This window comes from Zymoseptoria tritici, chromosome 1 (genome assembly GCF_000219625.1).
Source record: "Zymoseptoria tritici IPO323 chromosome 1, whole genome shotgun sequence".
NCBI lineage: Eukaryota > Fungi > Ascomycota > Dothideomycetes > Mycosphaerellales > Mycosphaerellaceae > Zymoseptoria > Zymoseptoria tritici.
In genome coordinates this window covers 4373698-4401616 of record NC_018218.1, presented here as the reverse complement: position 1 = coordinate 4401616, position 27919 = coordinate 4373698, and the positions used below count along the sequence as shown (strand labels likewise).

Below are 27919 nucleotides of genomic sequence, written 5' to 3'. Positions count from 1 at the left end.
GTGGTGTGGAGTGAAGTGCACTGCTTCCCGTCTTTGTTTGTCAACGCTCGGCAGCTTTCCAACGAAGAAGCTCCGGTTGCGAAGCTCGCGTGTCTACGCGTGGCGTGCGTGGCGTCACTCTCGTGAAATCGAGGCCCAACTATGCCCATGGACACTCAAACGTTGCACTGGACATTCAAAGTGTTGCAGAATCATGGATTCATACACATATTAACTATTTACGTACTGTTTAATCACGAAGAAGCTGTTCGTCGTCCTGCAAGGAACTTCTGTCATTCTGTTTCTTCCCTCGGACATGCCCGGCTGTCCTTGTCTGTTTCCCATGTGTACGCCGGAACACAAGTTGCCAATCAACACCCGTCTGTACATTCCATTTACAAAGCATTCGCATCCTCCGAAAACTTGCTCAAGAATCCACCTTAATCTCTGGTGCTTGAGAGTTCTCCGATTTCGATACTTGTGCTGGAGCTGGTAGTACGATGGTCGGTACTGATTGCTGCTGCGGTTGCTCGGTCTCTTTCTTTCGTTCGGTACTCGTCTCCGCAGTGGCGCTTGTCACTGGCTTCGTACTCGACTCCGACTTGACACTGCTGTCCGGCTTCGCTGTGTTCTCCGCCTTCAGATTGCTCTCGGGCTTGGATGTGCTCTCCCTCTTTGGAATACTGCCCAACTCTGCTCCCTGTCCACTCTGACCTCTCTTGCGACTCGTCAAATGCGAGTGCCACGGCGCAGGCTTGTCATTGGCGGTCGTCGGTTTCGCATTGTTCGCATTGTCGGCGGAGTGATCAACGCTATCGACCATGCGCGCGAAAAGACCTCGCTTCTTCGCCGGAGGAGGCGCGGGTTTCGGATCATCAATGTTGACATCCTCGAATTTGTCCTCCTCTTGCGTTTGTGGGACTTGAAGCGGTCGGTGGAAGGAGTTCGAGGCGCGTGGTGGGGCGGTAAATGTGCGACTGTCTAGTGATGCGCGTGGTCGGCCCTCTGAAGGTGGGATGACGGGCGATCGCGCAGAGATATCCTGGACGCTGTGCGTCAGAGCTGATCCATGTTGCCGTTGCATTTGCAGGGACAAGGGTACTCACGAAGGATCTGCGATACGAGTCGAACGATTCTCTTGAGATGCTGAATTGATCATTCTCATTGAAGGCCGAGCGGCGCGGGATCGAGGAGGATGTCGTCGAGCGCGAAGATGTGGTTCCCCAGAAGCTCTTCTTCTCGGTCGAGGGCGAGGGAGGGAGATAGACGCCGGAGTCGTTGATTTCTACGCCATTGCGCGATCAGTGCGCTGCTCAAATCCAACCACGCGCATTGGATTCCTCACTCACCACTCAACTTGTACTCGGCCGGCTGTTCCTTGCTGCTGACATCGCCGCTGCTAGCATTCGTAACGGCAGACTCGGTGGTGTTCCGCGACACGGGTCGCGCATTCTCGTCTTGCTTTCGGAAAGGATTGCGAATAATCGGCATGGTGAAGATGGGAGTATGAGATGCGACGGTAGACTGTTTTTGAGTATGCGCTGCTCGCGTTGGTGTATATGCGGGGTACCGATTGACGATCACGGGTGGAGTCTCAATTTAGAGATTGGAGGTGATGTGGAGTATAGACGGGAGGTCGTTGGAGACAAAGTCAGAGTAGGCGCGTGGGAATGGAAGGAGAGAGAGAGAGAGAGAGAGAGCGCAAGTAGGAATACAAGGTATGAAGGCGCAATGGGATGTATGTACTACAGGTGACTGCATGAAACCACGGCTGGACGGCGAATGGAGATTCCGACTGGTCTTAGGTTCCATGTTCTCAAATCACACGACACCAGAGGTACGACGGGACTTTTGGTTGTGCATATTCAGCCCCGAGAGGACACGCGAGAATCAGCCTGTCGTCAGCGTGTTGGATAATTTAAGGTACCAGATTAGCACTCGACGATGATGAAGAATCCTTGTGTGTCTGTACCAACTTCCAAGCAGCCGCCGAGTCGCAAGAAGAAGAGCGGCAAGAGTCGTGGGATGGGATGAGATTGCGTCCGAAGTTCGTCGGCGGCGCTTCAGCGTTGAGAGTGATGATGTCGCCCAAGACCTGACCTGACCTCCAGGGCTGGGCTGGTCCGCTGGGCATCCGATGTCGTCCTTCTCTCGTACTCGCCTCGTATAGAAGAGACTATCAAGCAGCATGTCGCCGTACTGGCCAGTATCATCATCATGGGAAGCACGCGGACAGTCAGCACTTGCAAGTCTTCGCTTCGTCCATCTCGTTCAGCGCATCCGTCAAGATTGCTTTCTTCTTTGACAGAGCAGGGGGAGGGCAGCGGGACCGTTTGATTCAGTCTTGTCGTATCGTAGGTAGGTAGGCATGTTTGAGATGAAGTGAACTCGAAGGGAACGTCTTCTTCTCACCGGCAACAATTCATCCGCCAAGGGTTCCGTTCCACAAACTTGCCCTTCTCGGACGTCTCAGACCTGCGCCCCCAACGTCCAACCACACATGCACCCTTCCATTGAAACCAAGACAAGACATCCCAGCAATCGCATCTCAGTCAGCAAACATGGCTATGCCCCTATCCTTGCAAACCGAGGCCACGCCTCTGGATGTCTCCAAGAAACGCAAACACGATGAAATCGACCATCTCCTTCAAGAAGACCTACTTCCCACCACAGCCACAGAACAACCTCCAGCAAAACCTGCCATGGACGATCCTCCGAGTGACGATGCTCTACCTACTCGTCGAATCGAAGACAGCGACGAAGAAGGCGACGAGGATGAGAAGGAGTATTTCGAACACATTCTTGATCAATGTGAAGGCCAGCCCTACATTGATGGTGAGACGACGTTTTCTCCTCCCTAGTAAACTCAGCTAACTCTTTCACCAGACGGCGACATGGGACTCACAGATGCCGACATGAAAAGACTACGATCGCGCCTGCAGCAAATCGGGCCAGACAAGTTCTTCACGGAGGCTCTCGGGAACGACATGGATCCCAGAACTCTCGGTGTGGTCTTCGGAATTGACCCTTCCATGTTCATCGAGGAAGAAGACGAGGAGATCTTCCTTCGTCTTCTCGGTCATGCCATCTTCCGTGCATACTACAAACGGAAGAAGCTGCCGCAATACAACACCATCGACGATGTCGCCGCCCTCATCCAACGCAGCAACAAGATCATGGTCATCACCGGCGCCGGCATCTCCACCTCCCTAGGCATCCCTGACTTCCGCTCCAAACACACCGGCTTCTACTCCAAACTCGCCGATATAGGCTATTCAGAACCGGAAGAAGTCTTTGACATCCACAACTTCGACGAGGATCCTTCCATCTTCTACGGTCTGGCGGGTGACATCTTGCCGGACCATCAACGCATCTCGCCCACCCACGCCTTCATCCGATTACTACAAGACAACAACCGCCTACAAACGAACTTCACACAGAACATAGACAATCTGGAGGCTTTGGCGGGCATCGACCCCTCCCGCCTCATCCAATGCCACGGCTCCTTCGCCACGGCCAGCTGTCGCAAATGCAAACACCAAGTCCCCGGAACAGACATATATCCCGACATCCGCGCCAAACGCGTACCCATCTGTCAACGCTGCGTTCAAACCCTCCAAACCGCATCCCTCCAACCACCTCCTCGACCCGCCAAACGTGCCCGCTCCCGTCAATCCTCCGTTTCCGACAACGACTCCGACCAAGACGACGACATCCCTACACCCGGCGTTCTGAAACCCGACATCACCTTCTTCGGGGAAGCCCTCCCGGACGTCTTCTTCACCCGCTTCACCACCATCGACGCGCCCACCACGGACCTGGTCCTCATCCTTGGCACATCCTTGCAAGTCGCGCCCGTATCGGATATGCCAAACTTCCTCCCGCACGGCGTTCCGCATGTATACGTGAGTCGGGAGAGATTGCGGCATGTGGCGGTTGACGTGCAGCTGTTGGGCGACTGTGATGTTGTGGTGGGAGAGTTGTGTAAGAGGCTCGGGTGGAGTTTGGAGGGGATGGAGGGATTGGTTGCGACTGGGGAGAAGGCGGAAGGGGAGGTGGAGGTTGTGAAGAGGGTTGGGGAGGATGGGGTTGAGGAAGGGCATGTTTGGTGGGTGAGGAAGAAGGTGGTGGAGAATGCAAATGTTCAGGCGAAGGAAGGCGAGCAAGCGAAGGAGGGCTCATCAGAGTAGTATGCTGAGAGAGGACAGTTCAAAAGTACGAGAGAACGCAGGGATGGGATGTATGGGACGAGGAAGGGGCGCAAGAAGCGTCCGCGAGCGGGCACGGGTCGTCGAAGGAAACAAGTGAAGCAACTCTTCATGCAATGATGGAGCGCATGAATAATGATTGAACATGGGCATGAAAAGTCGCGAAAGCACTCAGCAAGCGTTTGAGTGAAGCGGTTTCCGACTTCCATTGATTGAGTGCAGCAGCAGCGTATCAAGTGCGCCTCCATAGCTTCTCACAAAGCATTTATTTGCTGTCAAAACCCCCGGCTGCACTCTCAGAGCTTTCCGGCATTCCTTCTCGCCTCTATGTCCTGTAGACCGCACATCAGACCTCCACACCCTCCAACCCCTTCAGCACTTCACGTCCAACCCCACCCTTCCCAACCACCATCTCCACGACCTCCCTCACGACTCCTCTCCCCACTCCACCCCTCGGCGGTCTCCAAACCGTAACCCCTGCATCCCTCTCCCGCAATTCCAACGCCTGCTTCGCCGAAAACCCACCTTCCGTCGAATTTGCTCCATTGGGTACACCCGCCGCCGTCAACCTGCTCGGAGGATCAACCATTCTCAACGCCACAAGATTCAACTTTCCATCCTTTCCTCCTTCTTCCGAGGAGCCGGATACCGACACTGCTAGCACGCCTTCCGCAACAGCGAGTTCGGAACTCGAAGGGTCGAAGAAGATGTTGGAGCCGACGGTCATGACGAGGAGGGTTACGGGTGGTTTTGAGGGAGAGGTGGGAGGGAAGAGGTGGGTGGAAGCTTCCCAGTCGTCGTTGAAGAGGGGGTCTTCGTCACGTTCGGAGATGAGGGAGGGGAGGCGGGTGGAGATGAGGGCGAGGTGGGTCGTGAGGGAGAGGAGAGGGAGAGGGTAGGATAGCGGTGGGGAGAGGAGAAGGATCTGGAGGGTATGTCAGTGGAATGTCTTGTCTGTGGGTGAGGAGAAGAAGAAGAACATACGTCAATGTAGAGTCTCCAGTGGAATCTCGAGTTGATCCATAACCGATCTTTGACGCTCCCGTCCGCGAGCAACGCTTCCGTCAACATGGCCGCGAGAAATACAGGTAGAGCATCGTCGTCTCGCATGCCGGGTATTTCGATATTAATTTCAAGCCATGAGTGTTGACCTTTGCCTTGACTCCTCCCTTCATCCTCATCATCCATATCGACATCGTTCAGCGCATCCTCCTTCTCGCCGTCTAGCGTGCCTCCTCTCTTCACACTCTTTTCCACTTCCGCCTTCACGCCCACAATGGCTTCTGTGCCATCTGCGAAACATACTCTTGCGCTGCCATTCGTGGAAGGGAGGATGTCTGTCTCGGCGACAAGCGGTCGGAAGTCGGTCGGTGATCGGCCATCGGGTCGTATGGGTGGATTTTGTAAGAGAGATGTGTGCAGGTAGGAGAGCTCAGCGGGAGAGAGCGGGATGTTGGTGAAGGGTGCCATTGTAGTGGTGACGAAATGGTTGCGGCGAGGATCGTCTTCTGAGGTCGCCCCGATTATTGTTGGCTCATGCCGGTATTCTTCTTGGTATGGCGAGTCGTGTGCGAGAGTCTTTCCAGTCGTCGATGTGTGAGATGATGTTGCAGGCGGTGCTCCAACGAAGTTCAATTTGGTGGACTTGAAAGTTTCGAATTTGGAGCTGAAGCTTTGAGAAGACGCGTTTGGAGAGGTGACGTTGTCGCGCACATTTTGAGGAGCTGCAGGTGAGATATAGTAGAGCTGCTACACATGCTGTAGTCGATAGACATAAGAGACACTTTTGTTGCATGGAACCGTGAGTAGCACGAAGAAGTCTGATAGCCTGCCACAATCCCCTTTCGTCACATCAAAGGCAAACTCGCAAGTGGATCATCTACATTCAATACATCTAGACACCGATTCCGATGTCCGACAGGAACCAGACAACAGCACGAGACAAACGAGACGGGAGTGAGTGATAAGATACCAAACAGCTCAGCAGCGAGTGTGTGTAATACCAAATATAAGAGCTAACGAAAGTCTTCCTTCTGAAAAGACAACACAAGGGTATAAAGCCAGCTTTCCTCCTTTTCCCTTCCCGCTCGCTGTTTCCTGCGAGCCAACAAATGAACCCCCTTTCCTGGGGAATGAATGATAAGGAAACGGACTTTTCCATCTGCTCGGAACGCGTCGACTGCGAAAGAAGTGCAAAGCAAAAAATTGTACATTATCCTCTTTCCACGCCAAGGGTGGACGTGGCCGTGGTGATGATAGTCTTCGTACGCTCGCGCTCTTCCTGTATCCCCACCACTCCTTTCCTCCTCCTCCTTTCTCCTCATCCCAAACACGCCGGAGAGAGACATGCGTATGTTGAGAGAATTATAACAGTAATGTACCAGGCCCTGCCGGTGTGGTTGGAGAGGATGATAGTGAACATGAATTAATATGCCGGCCGGCCGGTGATTGGGTGGATGTGCCCTCCTCCTTTTCCCATGCGCCGGTGCAAATGCAGGTGTAGCGCTGTGGCTGACTGGACAAAGGAAATGTATCGATACGAAATGGTTCGAGCTTGCTCTCTCTCAACGCTCAGAAGATGATGCGGGTGCAAGCAAGTGACGACAGCTCATTGATAGGCGCGCTGAGTAGCGAAGATGCTCGCTGCTGCGGCGGCGGCCCAATCGTTCTCGTCGTATGGCGGTGTTGGCCATTGAGGATTGATTTTGCTGTTGGATGGTTGCCGGCGAGGTGGAATCTCCACAGCTTTGGTAGGCGCTGGACCTTGCGTGACGTAGTCCAAAGACATCTGGTCTTTGGAGTGAGATGGTGTGAGATAAGGTGCGGTATAGACGGTGACGGGCTCCGAGATGACATGTGGTAATGGTGGGCGGGAGAGTTGCTCGTTGTCGAGACGCCGTGCGGCGAGATGCGCTGAGGTCATGACTTCGTCGAGAAGTTCCTCTTCTTCGTCGGGAGTCTCGTATCGGCTGCTCGTGGCGTGCTTCAGTGCTCGTCGTGGTATACGGTGGTTGGGTTGCGTCTTGTCGTCTACGCCGTGAGGAAGCGAGTGGTGACGCTTCAATGATGGGTTGCTCACTACGCGGTTCGTAGGCTTCCTAGCTTGTTGAGTCGCGTTCGCGGCGGCATCCAGGCTGTATCGTACACTTTGCAGTGCACGATCCAGCTCAGCGAAATTGGGGTCTGATGACGGATCGGCTGCGGCAGACGCGATCGAGTGGGTGTCGAAGGTGGTTTGTTTGTTAGCAGCCCAAGGAACGCACCCAGCGCTGGTTTCCATAGCATCCATTGAAGGTGTGATGACACCTGAGTTGCGGCCGGAAAGTCTTCTCGCCCTCTTGCGCAGATGAGAGAAGAAGCTTTCTCTTTGGCTGCCAGTCGGTGACTTGAGAGCGCTTGCGCCAACCAGAGCACGCTCAGCTTCCTGCCGGTGAATTTCGGCGTAGTGATTGCCCTGTGAGTTGACTGATAATTGTCGGCCAATCTTCTTGCTGGGGCTGACCTCTTGAGGTGCTTGATCGGTATGTCTGGCATTTGCGTGGGCAGTGATGGCATCAGGAAGAGGCGAAATCGGTCGAATGGAAGGCAGTATAGGCATCGGTGCCGCGTTGGCATTTCCATGAGCCCATGTTGCACGCTTGGCAGCCATTGGCTTGACTTTCGGTGCCGGCGACGACTCCATCGGATCTGGCAATTGTTGTGTCGCCAGTGGCTCTGAATTGTGTTGAGGAACCGCAGGAGGTGCGGCATCGCGAGGACCCAGCGACTTCCTGAACCAGGAGGCGGTCTTGGTAGGTAGATCCGAGTCGTGCCTGACCGATGCCCGGGATTGGGCGCGAGAGCTGGACTTTGGTGCCAGAGGATCAAGCGCGTTCTGGAAGTACTCGTGCTCCAATGCCTGCCTTGAAGTAGGGCGGACCTTCGGGTCCCACATCAAACACCAAGTGATGAAATTTGCCAAACTTGCAGGCCATTGAGGAGATGGCAGAACAGTCTCCAGAGAATGAGGAGCCATCTTCGGGAAAGAAAAGCCCAACTTCTGAGCGAGCTTGATGCCCTCCTTCCATTCTCCACCGCCCACCTTCTGGCCATGCTTGTTCACCCAGGCGCCTGGACTGCCCATCACTTCGCACACTCGCCAGACTTGGTCCACCTCGTTTCCTCCCGGGAAGAGCGGCTTGAGCGTAGCAATTTCCACTGCCATTGCACCAATGGCCCAGATATCGACCGGAGCGGAATACTCGCCCGCTCGGAGGAGAACTTCGGGAGCTCTGTACCACCGTGTCGAAACGTATGTAGTGTAAGGGACTCGCGAATGCGTCTCTCGTGCCAGACCAAAGTCGGCGATTTTGATCGTGTATGCAGGAGGCGTTGACGGAGGCGTGACCAGTGATGAGTATCGCTTGAACGCGCTGCCTATGTCGTGTGCTGATGTGGATACGAGGATGTTCTCGGGTTTGATATCGCGGTGAAAGAAGCTGTGGTCGTGGATGTGCTCCAGGCCTTCGAGAATCTGAAAGAGGATGCTCTTGACACTGGACTCGTCCAAAGGCTTGTGGTCACGAGCCTTCATCAATTGGTAGAGGTTGCCGTCCATGTGCTCCATCGCGATGTGCAGCTTCTTGCTGAGCGGATCGAGGAAAATGTCATATGCAGGTACCAGGTGCGGATGGCTCGGAAGAGTCTTGAGGAAGATGACCTCGCGTAATTCCATACATTGCGCGAAGCTCTCAAAAGTCTTCTTCATCGTCTTGATGGCAACCTAGAGAAGAGATGTCAGGTATACTGCCACTCGATCAGCACACTCCAGGAGACTTACCAATGTGTTCCGTCGAACGAGGTGAGCGCCCGCGCTTCTCGTCCTTCCAAGCGTGACACTGCCGAAGCTGCCATCTCCAATGTCCTTGATGATCTCAAACTTGTCCTCGAGGCACACGGCAGCAGAGTGCGAACCGCTGGACCAGCCGCGGTATGACATGTTCTCATACGCGACGGTCATGATGGCGCGAATAGCTTCAATGGTGAAAGAAGCTTGACGGGGAGGTCGTGTGAGTACTATCGACGCATGGAGCTGCAGGTGATGTGGCAGGATCTGAGGAAGCGTTAGTCGGGCCATGGAGGAGCATTGGTGGTGATTGTTCATGTGAGGAGTGAGGCGGACGTACGTGAGTACCAAGGAGAACTCGTCGAGACGTTTCGCCGAGTGGGAGGATAATGGTACGGAGCGTTCAAGTGGTCGCCGTCGGGAGCCAGTGGATTAGGTATTAACGTGTGGTCGGTAGAATGTCGACGGTCGGTGGAATATGGATAAGGATGGTGTGAGGAAGGAGCGTCAGGGTCCGGATGGTTCAAGCGTCGAGGTGGGATGTAAAAGGAATGTGGACGACGATGACCTGGGAAACTCTTTGGTGTCGACGTGAGATTCGACAAGACAAGCCCAGAGAGATGGGAGCACCACCACACTGCACCAAGGGGACGGTAGGCGGAACGGAACAGCCAGCCGAAAAAGTGAGAGTTTTGTCTAGCAGGAGATCGCAAGAGACCAGTGCCGCTAGCTCTGGTAGTGGCGTTGATGGGGGCTTAGGCCGGTGGGTCCGCTGTCTGGCACAGTGATGAGATGAATCTGTTGGCAAAAGGAGATTCGTTGTGATCGACAATGCGCGGAGGTGTGATTCTGGAGCGTGGATCGGGACGATGCGATGCGGCGCGATGAGGTGTAGTCGTCGAGGTCGAGGTCGCGGGAGTCTGATGTGAAGAAAGTCGTGTGCTGGAGGAATCTTCACAGGTCCAGTTGTCCTCGTTGACAATGATCCGACGCGCACTACTCGATGCGAGCTAGCAGTGACAGATGACAGCGGGCGACGAGGATGAGAGACAGGGCGTCCGTGTGTTGTCTCTGGCATTAAAGCGGAGAAATTGGGCGGAAAATGAGTGACAGGGACGCAAAGGGCGAGATGTTGATGAGGGCCGTGATGATGAGGCGAGACGAGACTAGGGTTCTGCCGGTGTCAAAACGTGCGCGCACAGAGGGACCCGGTCGGGGAATCATTAACGGTGAGAGGGGTGGTGGGAAGGATGTCAGGTTGCGAGGGACAGTGCAACGGACGTGATTTTCAGGGTGCAAAACAGTCGACGACGTGGACAGACTTGGCTGCTGATGAGGTGGGATCACTGAACGAACGCGAGGGAACGAGCGAAACACTGCAAATGGGCTGTCCCCTGCACGCTGCAACGCTTGCGATTCGTACACCACCCTACTAGGTTGACAAGACAAGAATTACGATGCGGCCAGTGACGTGAGACGCGGACGAAGAGACTGCCGAGTGCCCAAAGCGCTGGCTGCGAGTGATGAAGACGCCGATTCGTCCACCGGGGAAGTGAAGGGCACAGCAATTTGGTGATGGTGAAGAACAGTCCGAGAACAACAGCATCAAGCAAAGCAGGACATGAGACGACGACGCAGACATGGCGGTACACACTCCGAACAAGCAGCACAGAGAAAGCGCCGTGTTTGGGGTGCTGAATCAGAATCCGAATCATAATGGTAATGTTGGCGGTGCTGGCAAGGGGGACCTTGAACTCTGCCCGAAAGGGTTTCTCTTTCCACGCGATAGTCTCAGACTCTATTCGCAATACTGATTTTCAATCGCGTTCGAGTCGCGTCGTCTCCACGAGGACCCGCCCTGCTCACCATCAAATTTCCCTTCAAATTGCTGTCTCTACCGTGATGGAGGCTAGAAACACCCGACGCGGCCACGAGTGCAACCCAGCATCTCGGATCAGGGCGGCGCACGCACTGCAGGGAGCAAGAATAGACATCGCTGCTTCCATGTTACCTTACCGTCGCCACGACATTGTGCTTGCACAGCATGACGACCTCGACTCCACCGCCACGGTTCGCCAGCAGTGCTCTCGAGAGGCGAGATGAAGTATCGACGCCCTTCTGCTAGAGAATTTCGTTCACCTCCTCGAGAGTTTTCTTCCGAAGGCTCCCCGTGCGGCCGTGCCATCGGGACCTTGCAGGCTTGCACGCACTCTATTCGCTAGCATGCGCCGGCCCCTGAGCCGGACGAAATCTGATTCGCGCAAAGACCAGATTATTTTGTGCATGCTTTTTGTGCGTCCAGCACTTGATTATTATTCCGAACGAGGACCACGTCGGCGTCGGGCTGTGCTTGGCTTTCGTCCATTCATCCAGTGAGAGAGATTATTTCCATCCAGGCGACAACATCTCACGCCCTCCTCCGTGTCGTTTCCAACGATCCAATTCCAGATACGACAGAGGTACATGCACTCCGGCCCGTGGATCAACGACTGCCGCTGCCACTAGCAGTGGTTCATCCTGCAAGACAAGTTAGACAACAACCACGGCAGAAGCATGCACGATTGGTGTGATGAATGGACGATCGCGACAAAAACTCTGGGACAGCGGATTTGGGCAGCCGAACAGATCAGCATTGCGCTGATGACTGCACCGTTTTGCGTGCCAATCTTGACTGCACCTCTCCTCTGCGCCGCTGCTCGCTTCTCCTGCAGTATACTTTATGCACGAGCGATCGCGGTCTTGTTCAGATGACAGATCGCAGTCTTGATCGATGCCGTCGGACTTCCTGTCTGCATACTGCAGGGCAAGCACGAATCGCTCGTCTGCCATCGCAGGTTCGCAGCATGTCGTGCATCACCGTTTTTGATCGTCGCAGGCTCGTTGTGCTGTACTTGACCGCGTAGCAAACCGTGCGGTACGTTACCAAAGCTGCTGTTGTGAAGTGTCTGTCCTCCCATTGGCAAGCGTACCTGCTAAGACACGATACGTGCATACACTCTTTGCATGCCCGGCCAAGTCATCTGTGCATGCTATCAGCATGCGCTGCTACGCTATCAGTACGTATTCGGAGACGTCCTCCTGGGTCATCAATATCTTTCCATTCTGCATCGCATTATTTCACATCCTGTGTAACACGATCTAGATCCGGACAGATCTGGAATACATGTCATCATCCGTATATGCAACCAACCGAGTCACGGCCAAGCCCCAACGCATCGTTCTCAAAGTACGATCTTGACTCGGCAGTCAAGATCAACCACTGGCGCCATCGAGAACGTACGGCTGGTCGGGAGGTGAGTCGCGGAGTACGGCCAGGGAAAGATGACAGTTGTGGATGAAATCAGGTGTCCAAGAGTAGAACTTTCGGATTTGATGGACGAAGGCGAACGCGAAGTCGACGCGCAGGCTCCCCAGAGTCCTGAAACGCTCCTTCCTGGTTGCGTCTCCGCACACATGGACGCGGACCGCACGTGGACGGAAAAGCACTGGTGCTGCCACATTCCGCTAGAGGAGAGACCTCACCTGTATCCTGCCTTGAACAACTGACTTGAATATCTGGCATGGTCCTCCGGCCCGGAATGTCAAAGAGTTTCAAACAACCATACAACACTGCATCGATGCTGAATCGTCTCGTCTCACATGAAGAAAGATTCCCAGGATGTCCCAGCTTGACATTGTGATACCCCTCAATGCCCCACAGAGGAGGTGCGTGGCTGGAAACACTGCGAAGGCATACCTTGCGAGGAATCGTCCGTGTTGAAACAGAGCACCGCAGAGGCACGACGGGACTGAGTTCCGATTTGCCAGACCAGAGTGAGCACGTTTTGGTCAGAAAGATGGCACGGCCTTTCGCCGGTACAGCCCACGGAGCAGGACATGCTCAAAGCAATGTCAGGTTTACGGTAGCTGAACAACCAGAAAGCGTGTCCACAATTATTTGGCCAACACGGCGGAGCACAGGTTTCCGTAGCAGGACGTCTCACTACGTGGGCATGTGAGTTGCTAGAACGTCTAATTATTAGGTGTGCAAATAGCTGTACTAGGACGTCCCAATTTGGTGCGCAGGTCAGCTACCGGCTTTCATTGATCACAGCCTTCGCCAGCGTCCTTTCGCCGTCATGGCGCGGTCTATTATGGTGATCCCTCAAGAATGAACAAGGCGATGAGCTTGGTGATGAACGGCCAGGTCGTTCAACAACTATCTGTATTTCCCTCATTTACTTGACTTTCTAATATGTGTTCGTGATCGTATAGACAACTCCATCTCCTCACCATCCACCACCCGCAGCATGGGCCAGAGCGTTAACCCGATCGACATCTGCGCCAGGCTTGTCTTTGCCGACATCACTCTCCACGACCCTGTACGTAGTTCGCAGTAGCGTCTCCAGTCCCACGCCTGTGATCTCCGCCCAATGCGCCAGAACCCTCCTCACGGTGCGTCGATCAATCCCATCAATCACATCCATGGTCGAAGAAGGCTGCACTTCCCCTGAGCCCGAAGACAGGACCGAGTCTCGCGCCGGCGAAGTCCCTCCCATCTCCACGTCCCGATCATCTGGTGAACCTCCCTGCTGCTGTTCCCGGCACTCTGGTCCCTCGTCATCTTCCCCTGATTCACCACTCCAGTACGCCTCGTCCACCATCGCCAACCACTCCTTCTGCGCAGGCAATACAACCTGATCCGCACTGCCATTCACAATCCCTGTCCCACCAACCTGTCTCAACGTCGCCACATCTCCCACCTTGATCTGTCCACCTCCGTTCGTACAACCCCCTGGACACGCCATGACCTCAACATAAGCGTAGTCCGCGCCATTACCACTAGCAGCGGCACTAGCAGGACTCCCTGTCGTCCCAGCAGCCGATCGCCGGACAACACCCGGTTTCCGCGAGGCCCCAGGCATACGGCTCGCCTTCGGCGGTTTCAGACGCCGGACGAGGTTCTGGATATTGCGGAAGCCATAATACCTGGCGGCGCGGAAGACGGTCTCGCCACTGGTGGGATCGACGAGGGTGTACTCGGCCACATCGCTGTTGCGCCCGCGGTGGGCCTGGATTTCGGATCCAGGGTGGCGGGCTTGCTGGGTTTTGAGGATGTGGTGCAGGTATCCGCCGCTGGTACCGATGGAGGCTGTGATTCCCTCCTCTCGTTTCCGCTTCTGTCCGCGTGGCGATCGGAATAGATAGTCGTTCATGACGATGTCGGGGAAAGCGGGTGTGAACTCCCTGGCAACCGGTGATTTTGGGAGCGCAGGGAAGCTGATATCGCGACTCTCTGCTAGCATCAGGAGTTCGCGAGCGGTAATCACGCAGTCGACGTCTCGAACCGAGTCTCCGTCTTGGCCGTGCCAGGAATGGGAAGTGAGTTCGCCTCGAGACGCCTCCAGCTTCTTATCGAAGCACGGCATGACGGCCAAGTGCCAGACGTTCTGCGGTGCAATTCCGAATTTTTTGGCCAGAACTGACTTTACCATCACTCCCGTCAATGCTTGAGGTGACTTGAGCTTGCTCAGATGCGGCAAGATATGAGGATGTGTCTTCTCTGCGTAGCATATCCATCCTGGGCACGCTGATGTGATAACGGGTTTCTTCTGTCCTTCTGCGAGTGTCACCAGTGATTCCTCGACCTCATCGGCTGCAGCGACCAAGCTCGCCTCGCGCATCGCATTCGTGTCCAGCACCCACGCGAATCCAGACCCATTTTGCCCTCCGCTTTTCACTCCCAGCGGTCCACACAACAACTGACTGATCATGTGCCCTGCCTCTCGCTCCGTGACATTGTAGGTCGCCGCCAAACTGGCTCTTGCTTGCGGCGAAACGCTTGCAACAAATATCTTCCCTTCTTCCTGCTGGCTCGTGCCTTCCAGCGTCACTGTGCCATCTTCTTGCGCAGGTATACTCAACTCCTTATAGCGATCCAACGTATCCAGAACTTCTCCGTGGCTCTGTAGCGAGACCAGTACAGCCTCCGCGCTTGTAACACATCCCGAGCAGGCCAGGCAGTCGGTCAAGGAGATCTGCGCCGGCGGCGCAACAGTGTTGGCATTCACCTTCTCCTCCGTAGTTACCTCGTATGCACCCGAGTCCTCCGGAGGTTGCTGCTTGGGTAGAGTCTCGACCGGCTTAATGCACGCGACACCGGGATTGATGAAGTCATTCAGATCGTCGGCGGAGAGGATGGCGGACATGGCTGCGTCGAGAATCAAGAACCTCTGCTGGGACACATGTGTATGTTGAAGAGCGAAACGACGTTCAACTCTTCAAGGAAGAAGTGGATGGATGTCTGTGACGGTGGCCAATCATGAATTCATTATTATCTACGAGTTGTCTGACAAACCAGAAGACCGCTGCCCGCCGAGAATCGGACCCCGCGGAAAAAGCTCAGTCACATGCACCACTGCACTCTCGAGACATCTCCGCTGAACTTCACCAGTCTTGAATCAAAGGCCATTCACCGACTTGGACAACCACAACATCCATCAAAACAACATATCCCCTCACCGGCCTACCGACAACTCCTCACCACCGCAATCATGTCGCGCGAAGCCTACACCCCACCAGCTCTCACCTCCGACGCCATCACCATCGGCTCAGGCGCACAACAAGCACCGCAAGGCAGTTTCGCCATCACAGGCGCGGGAAGTTTCGAGGACACCTCCAAGCCAGTGCACTACCTGTGCGGCGACTGTGACACGAAAGTCTCTCTGAAAAAGGGCGACCCGATTCGATGCAAGGAGTGCGGATATCGTGTGCTGTACAAGGAGAGGACGAATCGGTAGGTTTTACTCGTCTGCTAAAGCGATCGGCTCGACGTCATGCGAGATGAATCATGCTAATTACTAAATGCAGGATGATTCAATTTGAAGCTCGTTGAAGGGGATGCTGGAGACATGGATGCATTGGCGGGAAGGGCAGGAAGAAAATTGAAAAGAAGAGGCTGCATGCTTCGCGGACTGCGAAGCTGGTGAACAGAACGGCGGGACGACGATTGACACGGTTAGCGAGGGCGTTCCTGGGATTGCGATCAAAGATGAGAGTAAAATTGGAATTGAGACCGAGTAAGGTTCAGCAACACGGCCTTGCAACACAGAAATTCCAAAAGACTGTGAATTCGATTCAGTATTCGGCACGATTTGCAGGATGTTCCACTTGCAGGCAGCTTAGCAGGACACACAGTTGGGCGTACGTGCAGGCATGCAAGCAAACTACCTCGACGCTTGAATGGCCGTATAGGTAAACTAGCATCAACGTCTTGTTAGCATGAAGGGTACCTCAGTGGGACGCCTTGTCAGCCGCACGGGTATTTAGCAGGACGTTTTGGTAGGCGTGCAGATAAGGCCTTTCACATTACACAGAAACCGACTGTGCAAAAGACATCTACATGCTCGTGTCACAGCGTCCACGAGAGAGCTACCAATCGCTGCCGTAAAAGGCCCCAAGTGCAGGCTCTCCATTTAGGGCAGAGGGCTGCCAGACGCAGCTGAAATTGCCCAAACTCAAGAAGGCAGAGTCCTTGAACAAGAAGCATGCTCGGAGCATTGGCAAGTCCAGAGTCGGCCTATGTAGGCTCGCTTCTCCTGACGTGGCCGTCGCTCAATTCGGCTCCATCTTTGCCTTCGACCACCTTCTCTCGCTCGCTCGGCCGTCTACATTTCATTACACATGCCGCCGTAAAGGTTGACTCCATTATTCCGCTCAACCATGCAATGCAAACGCCACCGAAAGCGCTGATTGAAGCAGGATGAGCAGTCTAGCTGCCTCTGAAAGCGTCGAAGCGCTTGTACGTATAGCCGATGAACGGCAGGCTGAGCGTCGAGTCATCGCCGCCAAGGGCGTCCGTCTGCGCGCGGAGCTGAGCAGAGTTGTCGACTTGAGGGATTTCGTCGATTGGGAAGTACTGTGTATCGACATTGCTCTGGAGCTTGGGCTCGAACGGAGCGCGGATCTTGCGGAGACCATCCCAATTGACGCCGTGGAAGAACGGGTGGTTCTTCAGCTCTTGAGCTCCACTAACACGTCCGAGGCGGTTGGCAGGGTCGCAGATGAGACTACAGACTGTCAGTGCATGAAACCGGTCTCGGCATTTTGATAGATACTCACCTTCGGATGAAGTGCTCGGCCTCGGGTCCCAGCTGCTGGTCTGCAGGAAAGTTGAGATGGCGAGGCCAATCAACGATCTTCCTGTATGTATCATGAGGCTCCTCCGCACAGAATGGCGGCCATCCGATCAAACACTCGAACATGATGGTTCCCACACTCCACCAATCGCAGCCAAAGTCGTAGCCCTTTCCGCTGAAGATTTCTGGCGCGATATAATCCGGCGTTCCTACAGTCGAGTACGCCAATTGACGTCGAGACTTTCTCCAAGTGTTGACCTGGGCTCGATTCGATACGGTGAGCTGGATTTGGTCGAGAGAAACACTGTTGCGGTTCTGCGAGACCGACTTGGATTTTGTCTGGGACATGAGTTGTTGGTAGTAGGATGCCGAATGCTCCTTGGAAAAGCCAGTGCTGAGACCGAAATCGGTGAGCTTGATATGCCCGCCGCGGTCAAGTAGGATGTTGTCGGGTTTGATGTCACGATGGATGAAGCCTAGCTTGTGAACTGCCTCGATAGCCAGAGTGATCTCTGCCATGTAGAAGCGGGTGATATCTTCCGAGAAGATCTCGTACTTGATGAGCATCGTCATGAGATCACCACCGGGAAGGAACTCCATCAGCATGTAGAGGAATGTGTTGTCCTGGAAAGATGTGTGTAGCTTCACCAACCACGGGCTGTCGGCGTTTGCCAGAATGTCACGCTCTGCTCGTACATGGGCCAGTTGGTCTTTCTTGTGCTGTTCGGCGTCAGTAACAGGCCGTCTCCCAGTCTCTGGTGCTTTAGCATACCATTTCTTGCTTGATCAATGATTTCAACGCATAGATCTTGCCGTCGTTTTTCCTCTGCACCAGTCTGACTTCACCAAAGGCACCCTTGCCAATGATTTTGAGAGTGTTGTAGTTTTGCGGCTTCTCATGAGTACGCAGGAATCTCAGAAAGTTGGCCTCGGACCGACGCATGCTGTTCTGCTTGCTTGCTTTGCGGGAGTCGGATAGCTGTGCGTCGCTCATGATAGCATCAAGTTCCTTGCAGCTGTGGGAGATGTTAGTGCTTTGACCTGTCGAAATTGTCCTGGGGCACGGTCGTACCGTTCATTGCGTGCACGCGCCCTCTCCACATTCTCCTTGAAGAACTCCTGCGTGAGCATCTTCTGCAGCTTCACACGGTCCACAATTGAGCTCGAATACTTCTCCGGATTCTTCACGGGCGGCTCGTCGTCATAAGTAGCATTCTGCTGTGGCACTGGCGGCGCAGGTGCACTCAGGTAGCTGTTGTACTGTGCCTGGCCAGTCGCCCCGGCCGTACGCGGCCGTCCAGAGATCGCTGGCGATGGCTGTCTTCCGTACGGACTGCCTGAGCGAGGTGTGTTTCCGCCCAGGTTCTGATGCTGGAATTGATGGGCAAGACCGTTGGTCACATCGTTGAAACCTGGACCAGGTGATCTTGGGTAGCCAGGAGCCGGAGAATTTGTGTTACTGTACGGCTGCTGCGGCTGCTGCTGCTGCTGGAAGCCATTTTGATTGTTGTAGAAGTATCCCTGGCTATTGATCCCACTTGTCTGTTGTGTGCCCCATACCTCTTGCTGGCCCTGAGAGTTTGGGAATGGCTGTGGGAATGTCGAGGGAGTGGTCGGGAAGGCACGACCTGATTCGGCGGCGTAGTTTGGAGCGTTATTGTAGCCAAAGTTGAGCTGGAGACGGTTCGGATTGCGGTTGTCGGGCTGCTGTTGTTGGTTCTGCTGGTTCTGCTGGTCCTGCTGCTGGCGTTGCTGTTGGTTGTACGCCATTCTGAACTGGATCGGTGAGTTAGTTCATGCTCGGAGCGGAACAGGGGCGTACGGAGGCTTTAATCACCTGGGAATGCTGCGCCGCTGAGAAACAAAGACAAGATGACCGGTCCAGGAGGTCGTCAAACGCTGGAAGCTGTGCTTGGCAATGTTTGAACCTCAAGGGGTCGAGCGAGCCGGTGGATCGAGGCGGTGGAGAGCTTGCCGGGGTAGGAAGGAGGCCCTTGGAGGGGTCGAATTCCAGGGTCAATAGAAGATCCCGATAGCGTGAGAGCGAGGCAAGGAGGAACGAGTCCAGAACAGAGCCTTTATGGCAAGCTGACGAGTAGAGCAAAAGCACGGAGAAAATTGTCGATCGAAAAAGGCAAAGCAGCTCCCCAAACGTGCATGAGGTACTATCTCAAACGGGTGCAGGTACTGCTCCAAATCCGACGTGTCAAAGGGGAAGCGCGAGTCGCCTTTTCTAGTTCTAGCCTGAGGCACCAGATGGTCTACTCAGTACTGAGACCTCACCTCTCACCTGTGATACATCGCGTGGGATCCGTCGCATGGCGCTGCTCGTGCGTGTTATGCGTACATTCCTTGTGCCGCAATCACGACCAGTCTCGATGCTGTCCTACACTGACGCCCGTCAAACCGGATACGGCGCGTGATGCTTAGCTTGCCAACACATCTTTCGAGACTCACTAATGAAACTGGCAGCAGAGTCACGGGACATGTTCACGGTTGGAGATGAGGTCCGGTCCCATATGCCTTGCGTTTGCATCACAAAGTCAAACATCTCTCGCAGATCGCGCAGTACACAAATATGTGGATTCCAGAGTCAAACGAATCCGCAGTCCATTCGCGATGGGAAAAAAAAATCCACAGCTATTGATGAAGCAGCAAGCATGTCTTGTGGACATCCAAAAAGAGAAGGCGAAAAGCAGCAAGTACTGCCCATTCCGTCAACGTATAACTCGTGCAGCTCCATGGATCTGGCGGCATCCCAACCGCCAGGACTGCAAATGAAGCGCTGAAATGCCCCCAAGTCCTGCTCTCGAGGATCCAGGCAACGAGTCACCGTCAGACCGCAAGTTGCTGGGAGATCAACAATGCGAGATTCGCATTTTCAAGATTCCGACTCAACACCTCTGTCAGCTTCCGGGAGAACTCTGGATTCTTCTTGATCTCGGCCACGATTCCCTCGACGGCTCCAGCTTCGCTCTCGGGCCCGCTGAAATTTGAAGACGCCTGGTCGCAATTGACCTGGTAAGGTACCTCCAGCACGAAACCCGGGCTTGATTCGAGCTTCATGATCTTCGTGCGGCCTAGCTGACCGGCCTCGCTCGGGAGTGGAGACCGACTCGACCATGACCAGTCCGAATGGCACTTTTTGATATGCTGTCTGAGATGGTCCTTTCGCTTGAAGGACTTTTCCTGGGCCTTCTCACTCCTACACGGAATACACATGTACTCTTTGCTGCTATGTGCTTTTCGATGCCGAGCCAATAGGTCCTGTCTCCCATACCTGCGATCGCAGCCAGGAACGGTGCACACAAAACACCTGTGCCCAGAGTCCTTCGCGTGTTTCTCCAAGGCAAGCATGCTGCCGCAGACCGCCTCGCATGATGCACACTTCTGCCCAGAGGAGCTGGAGTCTCTTGAATCCGGGCCCTTACACACCGGCTTCACGTCCTTATTCATTGACGCACCCGGAACTGAGTCCTCTATGCACCAGAGTTCGGAAGGACCGCGGCAAGACCAGAAATCCGTGGCACGACTTGTAGACCTCGGGACTGCATCCGGGTTGTCTGCGCAAAGGGCTTAGTAGCCTTTCGAGGATCATCGAGTCGAGCATGAAATACGCACAAGGTTCCCATGATCCTTGCACCAACTGATAAGACTCCTCTGCTCCAGGAAGTTGCCAGAAGCCATCCAACATTGGATCGTCGAACAGAGCAGAGGCTTCGATGTCTGCGAAATGGGATGGTGAGACGACTGCACTCATCAAGTCAGCTTCTGCCATGGCAGAGAGAGAGATACATCGGGACACGGGGAAAGGTGGGCGGCCAGCTCCTGGCACCCGCCATTTATATATTCGACTATACACATGTGACGGACTCCTTCGCCCTCGACTTATGGCCGCTAGGCGCCGGTATTGACCTGGTACGTACCGTACTGCTGCGCTGATTGTGCCTTGCATGCTAGCCATCTCCGGGAGGACCCAACAAGCTACCCGAGCTACACTACACCCCCACCCGCCACGACTGAGCACGTTATGCAACATCACTTTGCCCTTTGCCCTCTCCGCATTATATACAGAGCGATATTCACAGCTGTTCTACAATCAACTAGGAACACTGCTGATTTCTTCAAACTTGCCATCTGCGTTCTCGGGAACTCTACGAGGTCTGAGCAATATTCACTTGAAGAGGCCGCCTGCTCGGCATTGACTTGACCGGTCCACTTCAGCCTGATCGTGGTGTCTGCTCTACAGCGCAGGTAGACACACCTTCCCACTGGACTGAGCATGACCGTTCCACATGATCCTCCATAGGACGCCGCCCTTCCCCGTGCCAATGGCTCCACAATGCAGGACACCCTCAACACCATACAGCTGACCAGTGTCGCAGGCCCGGACCAGCAATGACGAACATGTCCACTTCGCTTCGAGCCTCGACGTCAGCTCCCTTCGTCCGGTGCAGACGACCACCTTTGCATTAGCTCCAGAGGCCGCCCGTCGGATAACGAAGCGTTCCTTCCCGCAGGTCCACGAGCAATTCGGTGGCCTTGAAAGCTACGTCAACTGTTCGCACATACGCCAGTAGCTACCTCTACATCCACGTACCCCATGGCGAAACCTGCCCTATTGGCCGCTCAGGTGGGTGACGAGCTCTGCTCGAGCGTGTACGGTCAGAAAACTTGGAAGAGCCTGACGAAAAGAGGTAATGAGCGCGGCTCACGCGCGTGACAAACGGAAGGTGTGCTGGTCCTGGACAGCTTGATGGTCGTTCATGCGGCCAGTCATGCCGTTCGAGCCCACGATTTGTCAGCGCTCGCATATTGACCAGCATTCAGACATCCCACGGATTTGGGGTCTCTCGAGGCCAGGGACGAGAAAGCATTGGGATGCCCAATGGTCAATGGCACACGAGCCTGTTCATCCTGCAACAAGGCGGCTTTGGGAACGCATTGTCGAATCTCGCGGGCCCGCTCGCTCAAATGACCCTCGGGTGGAGCTCGTCAAGACACGGAGGGCGAACACCAGAGGCCTCTGCGACCTGCGGCCCCTCAAGCACCTGCCCCGCTACTTCCACAACCTGGTTTCTCTTTGCTATCCTCACTCATCTCTCATCCTGCCATTCTTTCAGCATATCTAAAAAGAGATACACATCGGTGAAACGTAGACGCAGGCCTCGCAAATATTGCCAGCAGCACTACAAGCCCATTCAGGTCCCTCCTTCAAGACTCAGGGGCATCAACAAACACGCGGCCAGGAATCGTTCTGTGGGTCGGCGACAGTCTAATGTCCACGACGGAAGCGCAGTACCAGGCAGCCCGCCGCGGCGGTAGCGGCGACAACAGATCTCCCCGTGAGCAGTCTAGACAATAGTTGTGAGTCATGTGTGCTGACTTGGTCGCAAAGTAATCGGCTCCTCAGCGCCGTCGTACTACACGGCGTCGAACGCTGCTACGGCAGGATCGTACGGCAACAACGGTACGATCGCAGTCCGGTATCACGATTCCTGACCCTACTGATCCCGAAGTCAAGACCCGCAGGCGCAACTCCCTGCCTCTGGCGCATACCAAGGTGCGACGATTTCGCCACGACCGAGTGGTCACCGTGCGACGGGTGGTATCACATACGAAGAGCCTGACCTCTACACGTCGTACATTGGTCTCGTACCCTCGCCAGACCAGTACGGCTCAGTGAGCCAGGGCTACACCGCCGTCGACGGACCACGCTTTGTTCAGCAGTGCCCTGCGTCAACTGCAAACCTGTCTCGTGCCGGCTCGGGTGGCGCGCCGCCTGCCTACTACGGCAATGTCACCTCTTGGCCTCAGGGCAGTGGTAATCATCCTTCGAACGGCATGAGTAACGCCATGGAAGCATATCTCCGTGATCGCAATGACCCGTATGGGTACTCCAATGGGCCAAGCCGCCGTCACTATCCTCAACGTTAGCCGTGGTTCTCGTCCTGCTCAACTCGGGCTTGTCCATCTCGAAGAGCAAGCAGCAGGCAACTGCACTTCCAAACAGACATAGATACCCGGGTTCGCCGACGGAACGGGCAAGCGCACTCAGCCGCGCAGTCATGGTGTGGCGAAATCAAGAGTCGGCAATGCCACTCATTCTTTCATTCTTGACGGATTTGCGAGCCATCGTTGGGGTGGAAGTCTGCCTTTACCTCAATTTCAATGCAGCGGCTGGCGATCAGTCAGCTGGATCTTTTGTCTTGCATCCTCTTTTATCAACCGCACGGCAGGCTGGCGGGAAAGTGTTGGGCGAGGGAATGCCATCTTTTCGTTGGAGGATGAGTCGGTATGGTGAGACAATAGCGTTGGACATGAGCAGACAAGGGAAGCAATCGAAGCATTATAAACACAGAGATGTTGTGCTTAGAGTGCATTTCGCGCAAGTTCAGTGCAAACGCGGGCAACCCGTTGGCTTTATACCTACGCTGCGCATCCTCCCACGGATAGGGCGCGATCAGCTCGTCTGTTATTCTGCCGTAGCCGAGCAAGCTATTGGCGGCTGGCTTGCATAACATGCTCATTCACCACCACTAGTAGCCTACTGCCAGGCTGCAGGACCGTTCTCTGTCACATGGCTATGTCGCCTCTTTGCCCTTTTGGCCTTTCAATATCCCCTTGCTGGTATTCATGAGATTTGAGGCCTGGTCACTTGACATCACCGGCCGAGAAATCTCTTCACCGGTACAATGCTGAGGACCCTTCTGCCCGTTGCTATCATTCTGCCTCAATGAGAGGTGGTCACAGCAAAGGGCATGTCGCGATTTGTAATGACGACTAACATGTCGATGGTGACAAGAAGATGCCTCGCTTCTGCGGATAGCGACGGTGTGGGCTTCGGCTTTGGCATTCTACACGGTATCAGGATCGCATTCGCGTTTCGTCTTGTCCTAGAGGCAGACTTCGCCCTTTGCGATCGCTTTCCTCCTCATATACAATACTATTGTCAAAGTCTCGAAGCCATTGCTAAAGGTTGAGTGAGATTCCTTTTCCCTTCGCTTTCTTCCATCAAGTGTGGCTGTCGCTTCCCCGTCGTCCTTAGACCATATTTTCCCTCCCTTGACGCCGGTCTGCAATGCGTGGTATGTTTACAAAGATGCTGTTCACCTGTCTCAATGCCTCGCCTGAGTCTTGTCAAAGCTCTCCAACACCTTCTCCTGCATCTCCTTCTTCGACATCGGCTTGCCATCGTCCGATGCATTCCTCTCATCCTTCGTCCTCTCGCCCTCCGCAATCGCCTGCTGGGACATCGTCTTCGCCTGTGCCTGACTCACATTGCCATACACCGACATGGCCGTCGCGATCATACCACCGATGTCTCCAACATTACCCGGCACCACGACCGATGTGCCCTCCTTCGCCAGCTTGCCAAATGCCTCCACATACTTCTCCGCAACAGACAATGACACCGCGCCCTGTGCCGCTTGCTTGCCCTCGGACAGACTCTTCGCCACAGCATCAATACCCTTTGCCGTGGCGTTAGCTTTCATCAAAATCGCCTCCGCCTCACCACTCGCCGCATTGATCTGCTCTGACTTGATGGCCTCGGAAGCCAGAATTACGCTCTGTTTCCGTCCCTCAGCGATGTTGATCGCGCTTTGTCTTTGACCTTCTGACTCCAAAATCTCCGCGCGCTTGCTCCGCTCCGCCGTGACTTGTCTGTGCATCGCCTCCACCACCGGCCCTGGAGCGTGAATATCCCTTATCTCATACCGCAGACATTGAACGCCCCATGCCGCTGCCGCCTCGTTGATCGCTTGTGTGATGTTCGTGTTCAGTGCCGCTCGCTCTTTCAGCACATGGTCAAGAGTGAGCTGTCCGATCTCGGATCTCATGGTCGTCTGCGCGAGTTGCGAGATCGCATAGTCCGCGTCTTCCACGCCGTAGGAAGCTTTATAAGGGTCGAAGACCCGTGTATACAGCACGCCGTCGAGTTCGAGTGTAACATTGTCGGCGGTAATGGCGGACTGCGAGGGGATCTCCATGGCGTTTTCTTTGAGCGATTTGACGTATGCGATACGGTCAATTACCGGCATGAGGATCGCGAGACCAGGTTCGAGGACGCGGGAGTAGCGACCCATGCGCTCGACGATCCAGGCGGTTTGTTGCGGGACGAATTTGATGATTGTGTTGGCGGGGAGGGATGAGCGTTGAAAGTAGTTGCTTGGTGGTCCTGAGGGGCCGGTGGAGGAGGATTGGAACATGCTGCTACCAGAGATGGGGAGGGCATTTTGAGGTGTTGATGAGAATGTTGCTCGTTGTGAGGCGACGACGATGGGGTATCGTGAGTTTTGGAGGACGGCGATGGAGCGGCGGGAGAGGGCGGGACGAGAGGCGGCGAGGAGAGACATGGCGACTCCGAGGGATCTTGTCGTCGGCGACATGATGAAGAAAGGTGTGGTGTCTGCTGTCGAGACTCGAGATGACAGAAAGTGGAGGATGCCTGGCAAAGCTATCGACGACATCGATCGGTGGTGGAGAAGAGCTTGCGGAACGAGCCGCTTGGGTGGAAGTGAACAACATCTCTTCGGTCTTCTTCTTTCTCTCAATGACATCGTGTCTACTTTTTCAATCACAGACAGCATGATAGGGCAGATATGACAATGGCTCCTTGCACTGATACGATACTGTCCTGTGTCGCCACGAAGCAAGACTGTCGAACGGCACTTGACTGACAAGTCCTCTACTTCTCAATGTTGACCGTCTGCGTCGTGAAATTACTAACAAACACCACCAGCACCGCACAATACGCCGCAGAAGCACCAAACAGCTCCTGCCGACTCGCTCTGGTAAGACTGGACATAGCACACCCGAACAGCAATGTAAAGAACATCAACACGCCAATCGCCTCGAACGGCTTCGCTCCATCGTCCTCAGACATCTGGTATACGGGCAAGATCATCAGCATGAAGATGATGGCCGTGATGATGACGTTGACCAGACTGTCGACTCGAGCGGGAGCGTAGTAGTGGATGAGTTTGTCGGATGTCTTGGCTCGCAGTTCGGGGGTGGTGAAGAGTTGCTGAGGCATGTCAGCGAAGTGATGATATCCAAGAATCTGGCAGACTCACCCGAACGACAGTACATCTACAGCGGACCGTCAAGAACTTGTCGACTTTGGCCAGCGCCCGCTCCACGAGATTGTCGAACGCGGCACACTCCCTGCCATCCCGCAATGTGATGATGTCCTCTTTTCGAAGGATGAAGGTCGCTTCCTTGTCGATGACTGGCTTCTCTTCGACAAACCAGTCTTTCACACTGACATAGTCCATTCTGGATGGCTTCTGCAGCGACGTGACGGCTTTTGTCTTCAGAAGCATCTCGTCTGTGTTATCTTGTCAGCCTGGAGCTGGATCCATTTCAGGAGGTAGCTCGCATTACCATATTCCGCGAGCTTCGCCCTGAGCTCGGTCAACATTTCTGGTCTCGTCTTCGCGAACCTATTCTGGAACTCCTCATTGTTGCTCAACCTCTCCGGACTACCGTCCAAATTATCCCTGGCCAACGAAGACAACTTCCGAGCATCTCCATTTGGAGAACTCTTGTCAAAGTCGTCCAGCTTGTCCAGCTGCTTTTCGAGCTTCTCAATGTCGAATTGCAACGCTGAGAGCACTCGGGAGTGGAGATAGCCGAATTTACGGTATTGAAGGAAGTTGGGATCGCTCGACTGGAAGGTTGCGATCTTCGAGTAGCCTTCTGGGGCACTATCGACTTGGACATGTCAGCTCTGATCCGATGACTGGGCAGAGACGGCCAACGCTGTCTAGTGATCGTCTGATACGGATCAAATCTCGCTGGCTCGATGGCTTTGCGAGACGAAGACCAGAACTTTGAAAAATATCCTAGAAGTGTCAATGTGGCGCATAGCGGTGGAGGTGTTGATCTCGATACCCTTTCTGCTGTCTTTCGCCTCGCACGCTTCGGGGTCGTAGTCGAGCGGCACTACAGTGCAACCGATTGAAGCTGGCGCCATGGTCTCCAGAACTTTCTTTTCTGGATAAATTCTCGCCATCATGATTCAATCACGCGGAACAGGCGAAGAACAGATCACGAAAGAAAACGAATCAATCATAAGGTCTGCATTCTCGCTGTCCCTCGAACAGACTTGGTGGCTCAGACTGTAACACTGCATGTCGCCCAATGATAATAACCAAGTTGCCTCGACGGACAGCTGCAGCTCGACGTACCACTGCACCACCTCCCCAGCATTCGAGGCCGCCAATGCTACCTGACCTGGTGTTGTACCGCCATCAACAACACTCATTGCCATGCCGAGGATAGCCATTCGACGACACTGTGTCCTGCGGGACCTTTTCCAAGTCCTCCTCCGCGAACTGCGTGTCCCTACGATACTCCACGCCGTCCAGGTCGAGAGTGTAGACCCATCGCTTCTCCTCTACGAACCAACTGGGCCGGCGGATCGTGAAGATCTTCTCCGCGGTGGCGCCGTGCGGCTGGACGACGTCCATGGCGACTTTTTCTCCGGGAAAGAAAGCTTGGATGGACTTGTGAGTTTGTAGCAGGGGTCTTCTCTCGCATCGAATGCGTGCTGACTTGTCCTGGAATGCTGGAGGGTTCTCGGTGAGTGCTTTGTCCCGGGCCACGCTCGTTCGAGTGGACGTTCTGAGATGAAGTCAGCTCCTGTCCGAGTCTCCAATGCTCCAACAGTGTCGACTTGCTCTTTTACCCATCTTCGATTCTCAATGTACGGCTTCGATGATACTCATTGCAGAGGGAATGGTCGCACCGACCAGCATATATACGAAGACATTCGATCTATGAGA

At 54.6% G+C, this 27919-nt stretch overlaps 11 protein-coding genes across 11 annotated transcripts; 4 read left to right on the top strand and 7 right to left on the bottom strand.

The window, feature by feature from the left end:
* Positions 1-780: 780 nt before the first annotated feature.
* On the bottom strand, positions 781-1629 carry MYCGRDRAFT_102775 (uncharacterized protein; the record flags this gene model as incomplete). Its single annotated transcript, XM_003856532.1, has 3 exons — positions 781-1021; positions 1086-1264; positions 1329-1629. Coding segments are annotated over 3 exons (561 nt in total), but the record flags the coding sequence as incomplete, so codon positions are not given.
* A 1342-nt stretch (positions 1630-2971) lies between these two features.
* Positions 2972-4169, top strand: MYCGRDRAFT_98741 (uncharacterized protein; the record flags this gene model as incomplete). The annotated part of the gene is made up of 2 exons (XM_003857059.1): positions 2972-3573; positions 3685-4169. The coding sequence occupies 2 exons, from the start codon at positions 3012-3014 to the stop codon at positions 4167-4169; spliced, it is 1047 nt and encodes a 348-aa protein (XP_003857107.1).
* A 364-nt stretch (positions 4170-4533) lies between these two features.
* MYCGRDRAFT_34343 (uncharacterized protein) lies at positions 4534-5657 on the bottom strand (the record flags this gene model as incomplete). The annotated part of the gene is made up of 2 exons (XM_003856531.1): positions 4534-5112; positions 5172-5657. 2 exons carry the CDS (start codon positions 5655-5657, stop codon positions 4534-4536), a joined length of 1065 nt encoding a protein of 354 aa, XP_003856579.1.
* Positions 5658-6795: 1138 nt separating this feature from the next.
* On the bottom strand, positions 6796-9186 carry IME2 (serine/threonine protein kinase, CMGC family; the record flags this gene model as incomplete). Its single annotated transcript, XM_003856530.2, has 2 exons — positions 6796-8949; positions 9007-9186. 2 exons carry the CDS (start codon positions 9184-9186, stop codon positions 6796-6798), a joined length of 2334 nt encoding a protein of 777 aa, XP_003856578.1.
* A 4094-nt stretch (positions 9187-13280) lies between these two features.
* On the bottom strand, positions 13281-15262 carry MYCGRDRAFT_66934 (uncharacterized protein; the record flags this gene model as incomplete). Its single annotated transcript, XM_003856529.1, has 2 exons — positions 13281-13490; positions 13557-15262. The coding sequence occupies 2 exons, from the start codon at positions 15198-15200 to the stop codon at positions 13281-13283; spliced, it is 1854 nt and encodes a 617-aa protein (XP_003856577.1).
* Positions 15263-15458: 196 nt separating this feature from the next.
* MYCGRDRAFT_78914 (uncharacterized protein) lies at positions 15459-16291 on the top strand (the record flags this gene model as incomplete). The annotated part of the gene is made up of 2 exons (XM_003857060.1): positions 15459-15787; positions 15862-16291. The coding sequence occupies 2 exons, from the start codon at positions 15546-15548 to the stop codon at positions 15884-15886; spliced, it is 267 nt and encodes an 88-aa protein (XP_003857108.1).
* Positions 16292-16348: 57 nt separating this feature from the next.
* MgCBK1 (Serine/threonine-protein kinase) lies at positions 16349-19164 on the bottom strand (the record flags this gene model as incomplete). The annotated part of the gene is made up of 5 exons (XM_003856528.1): positions 16349-17060; positions 17113-17849; positions 17902-18145; positions 18202-18905; positions 18967-19164. The coding sequence occupies 4 exons, from the start codon at positions 18897-18899 to the stop codon at positions 16763-16765; spliced, it is 1977 nt and encodes a 658-aa protein (XP_003856576.1).
* A 1155-nt stretch (positions 19165-20319) lies between these two features.
* On the top strand, positions 20320-20895 carry MYCGRDRAFT_78911 (uncharacterized protein; the record flags this gene model as incomplete). Its single annotated transcript, XM_003857061.1, has 2 exons — positions 20320-20692; positions 20751-20895. A coding segment is annotated over one exon (207 nt), but the record flags the coding sequence as incomplete, so codon positions are not given.
* A 1512-nt stretch (positions 20896-22407) lies between these two features.
* MYCGRDRAFT_107524 (uncharacterized protein) lies at positions 22408-23178 on the top strand (the record flags this gene model as incomplete). Its single annotated transcript, XM_003857062.1, has 3 exons — positions 22408-22474; positions 22528-22599; positions 22654-23178. 3 exons carry the CDS (start codon positions 22408-22410, stop codon positions 23064-23066), a joined length of 552 nt encoding a protein of 183 aa, XP_003857110.1.
* Positions 23179-24247: 1069 nt separating this feature from the next.
* MYCGRDRAFT_31715 (uncharacterized protein) lies at positions 24248-25339 on the bottom strand (the record flags this gene model as incomplete). Its single annotated transcript, XM_003856527.1, has 1 exon — positions 24248-25339. The coding sequence occupies one exon, from the start codon at positions 25337-25339 to the stop codon at positions 24248-24250; it is 1092 nt and encodes a 363-aa protein (XP_003856575.1).
* A 359-nt stretch (positions 25340-25698) lies between these two features.
* Positions 25699-27604, bottom strand: MYCGRDRAFT_107522 (uncharacterized protein; the record flags this gene model as incomplete). The annotated part of the gene is made up of 5 exons (XM_003856526.1): positions 25699-26157; positions 26207-26460; positions 26517-26839; positions 27323-27436; positions 27540-27604. 5 exons carry the CDS (start codon positions 27602-27604, stop codon positions 25819-25821), a joined length of 1095 nt encoding a protein of 364 aa, XP_003856574.1.
* Between the last annotated feature and the right edge of the window lie 315 nt (positions 27605-27919).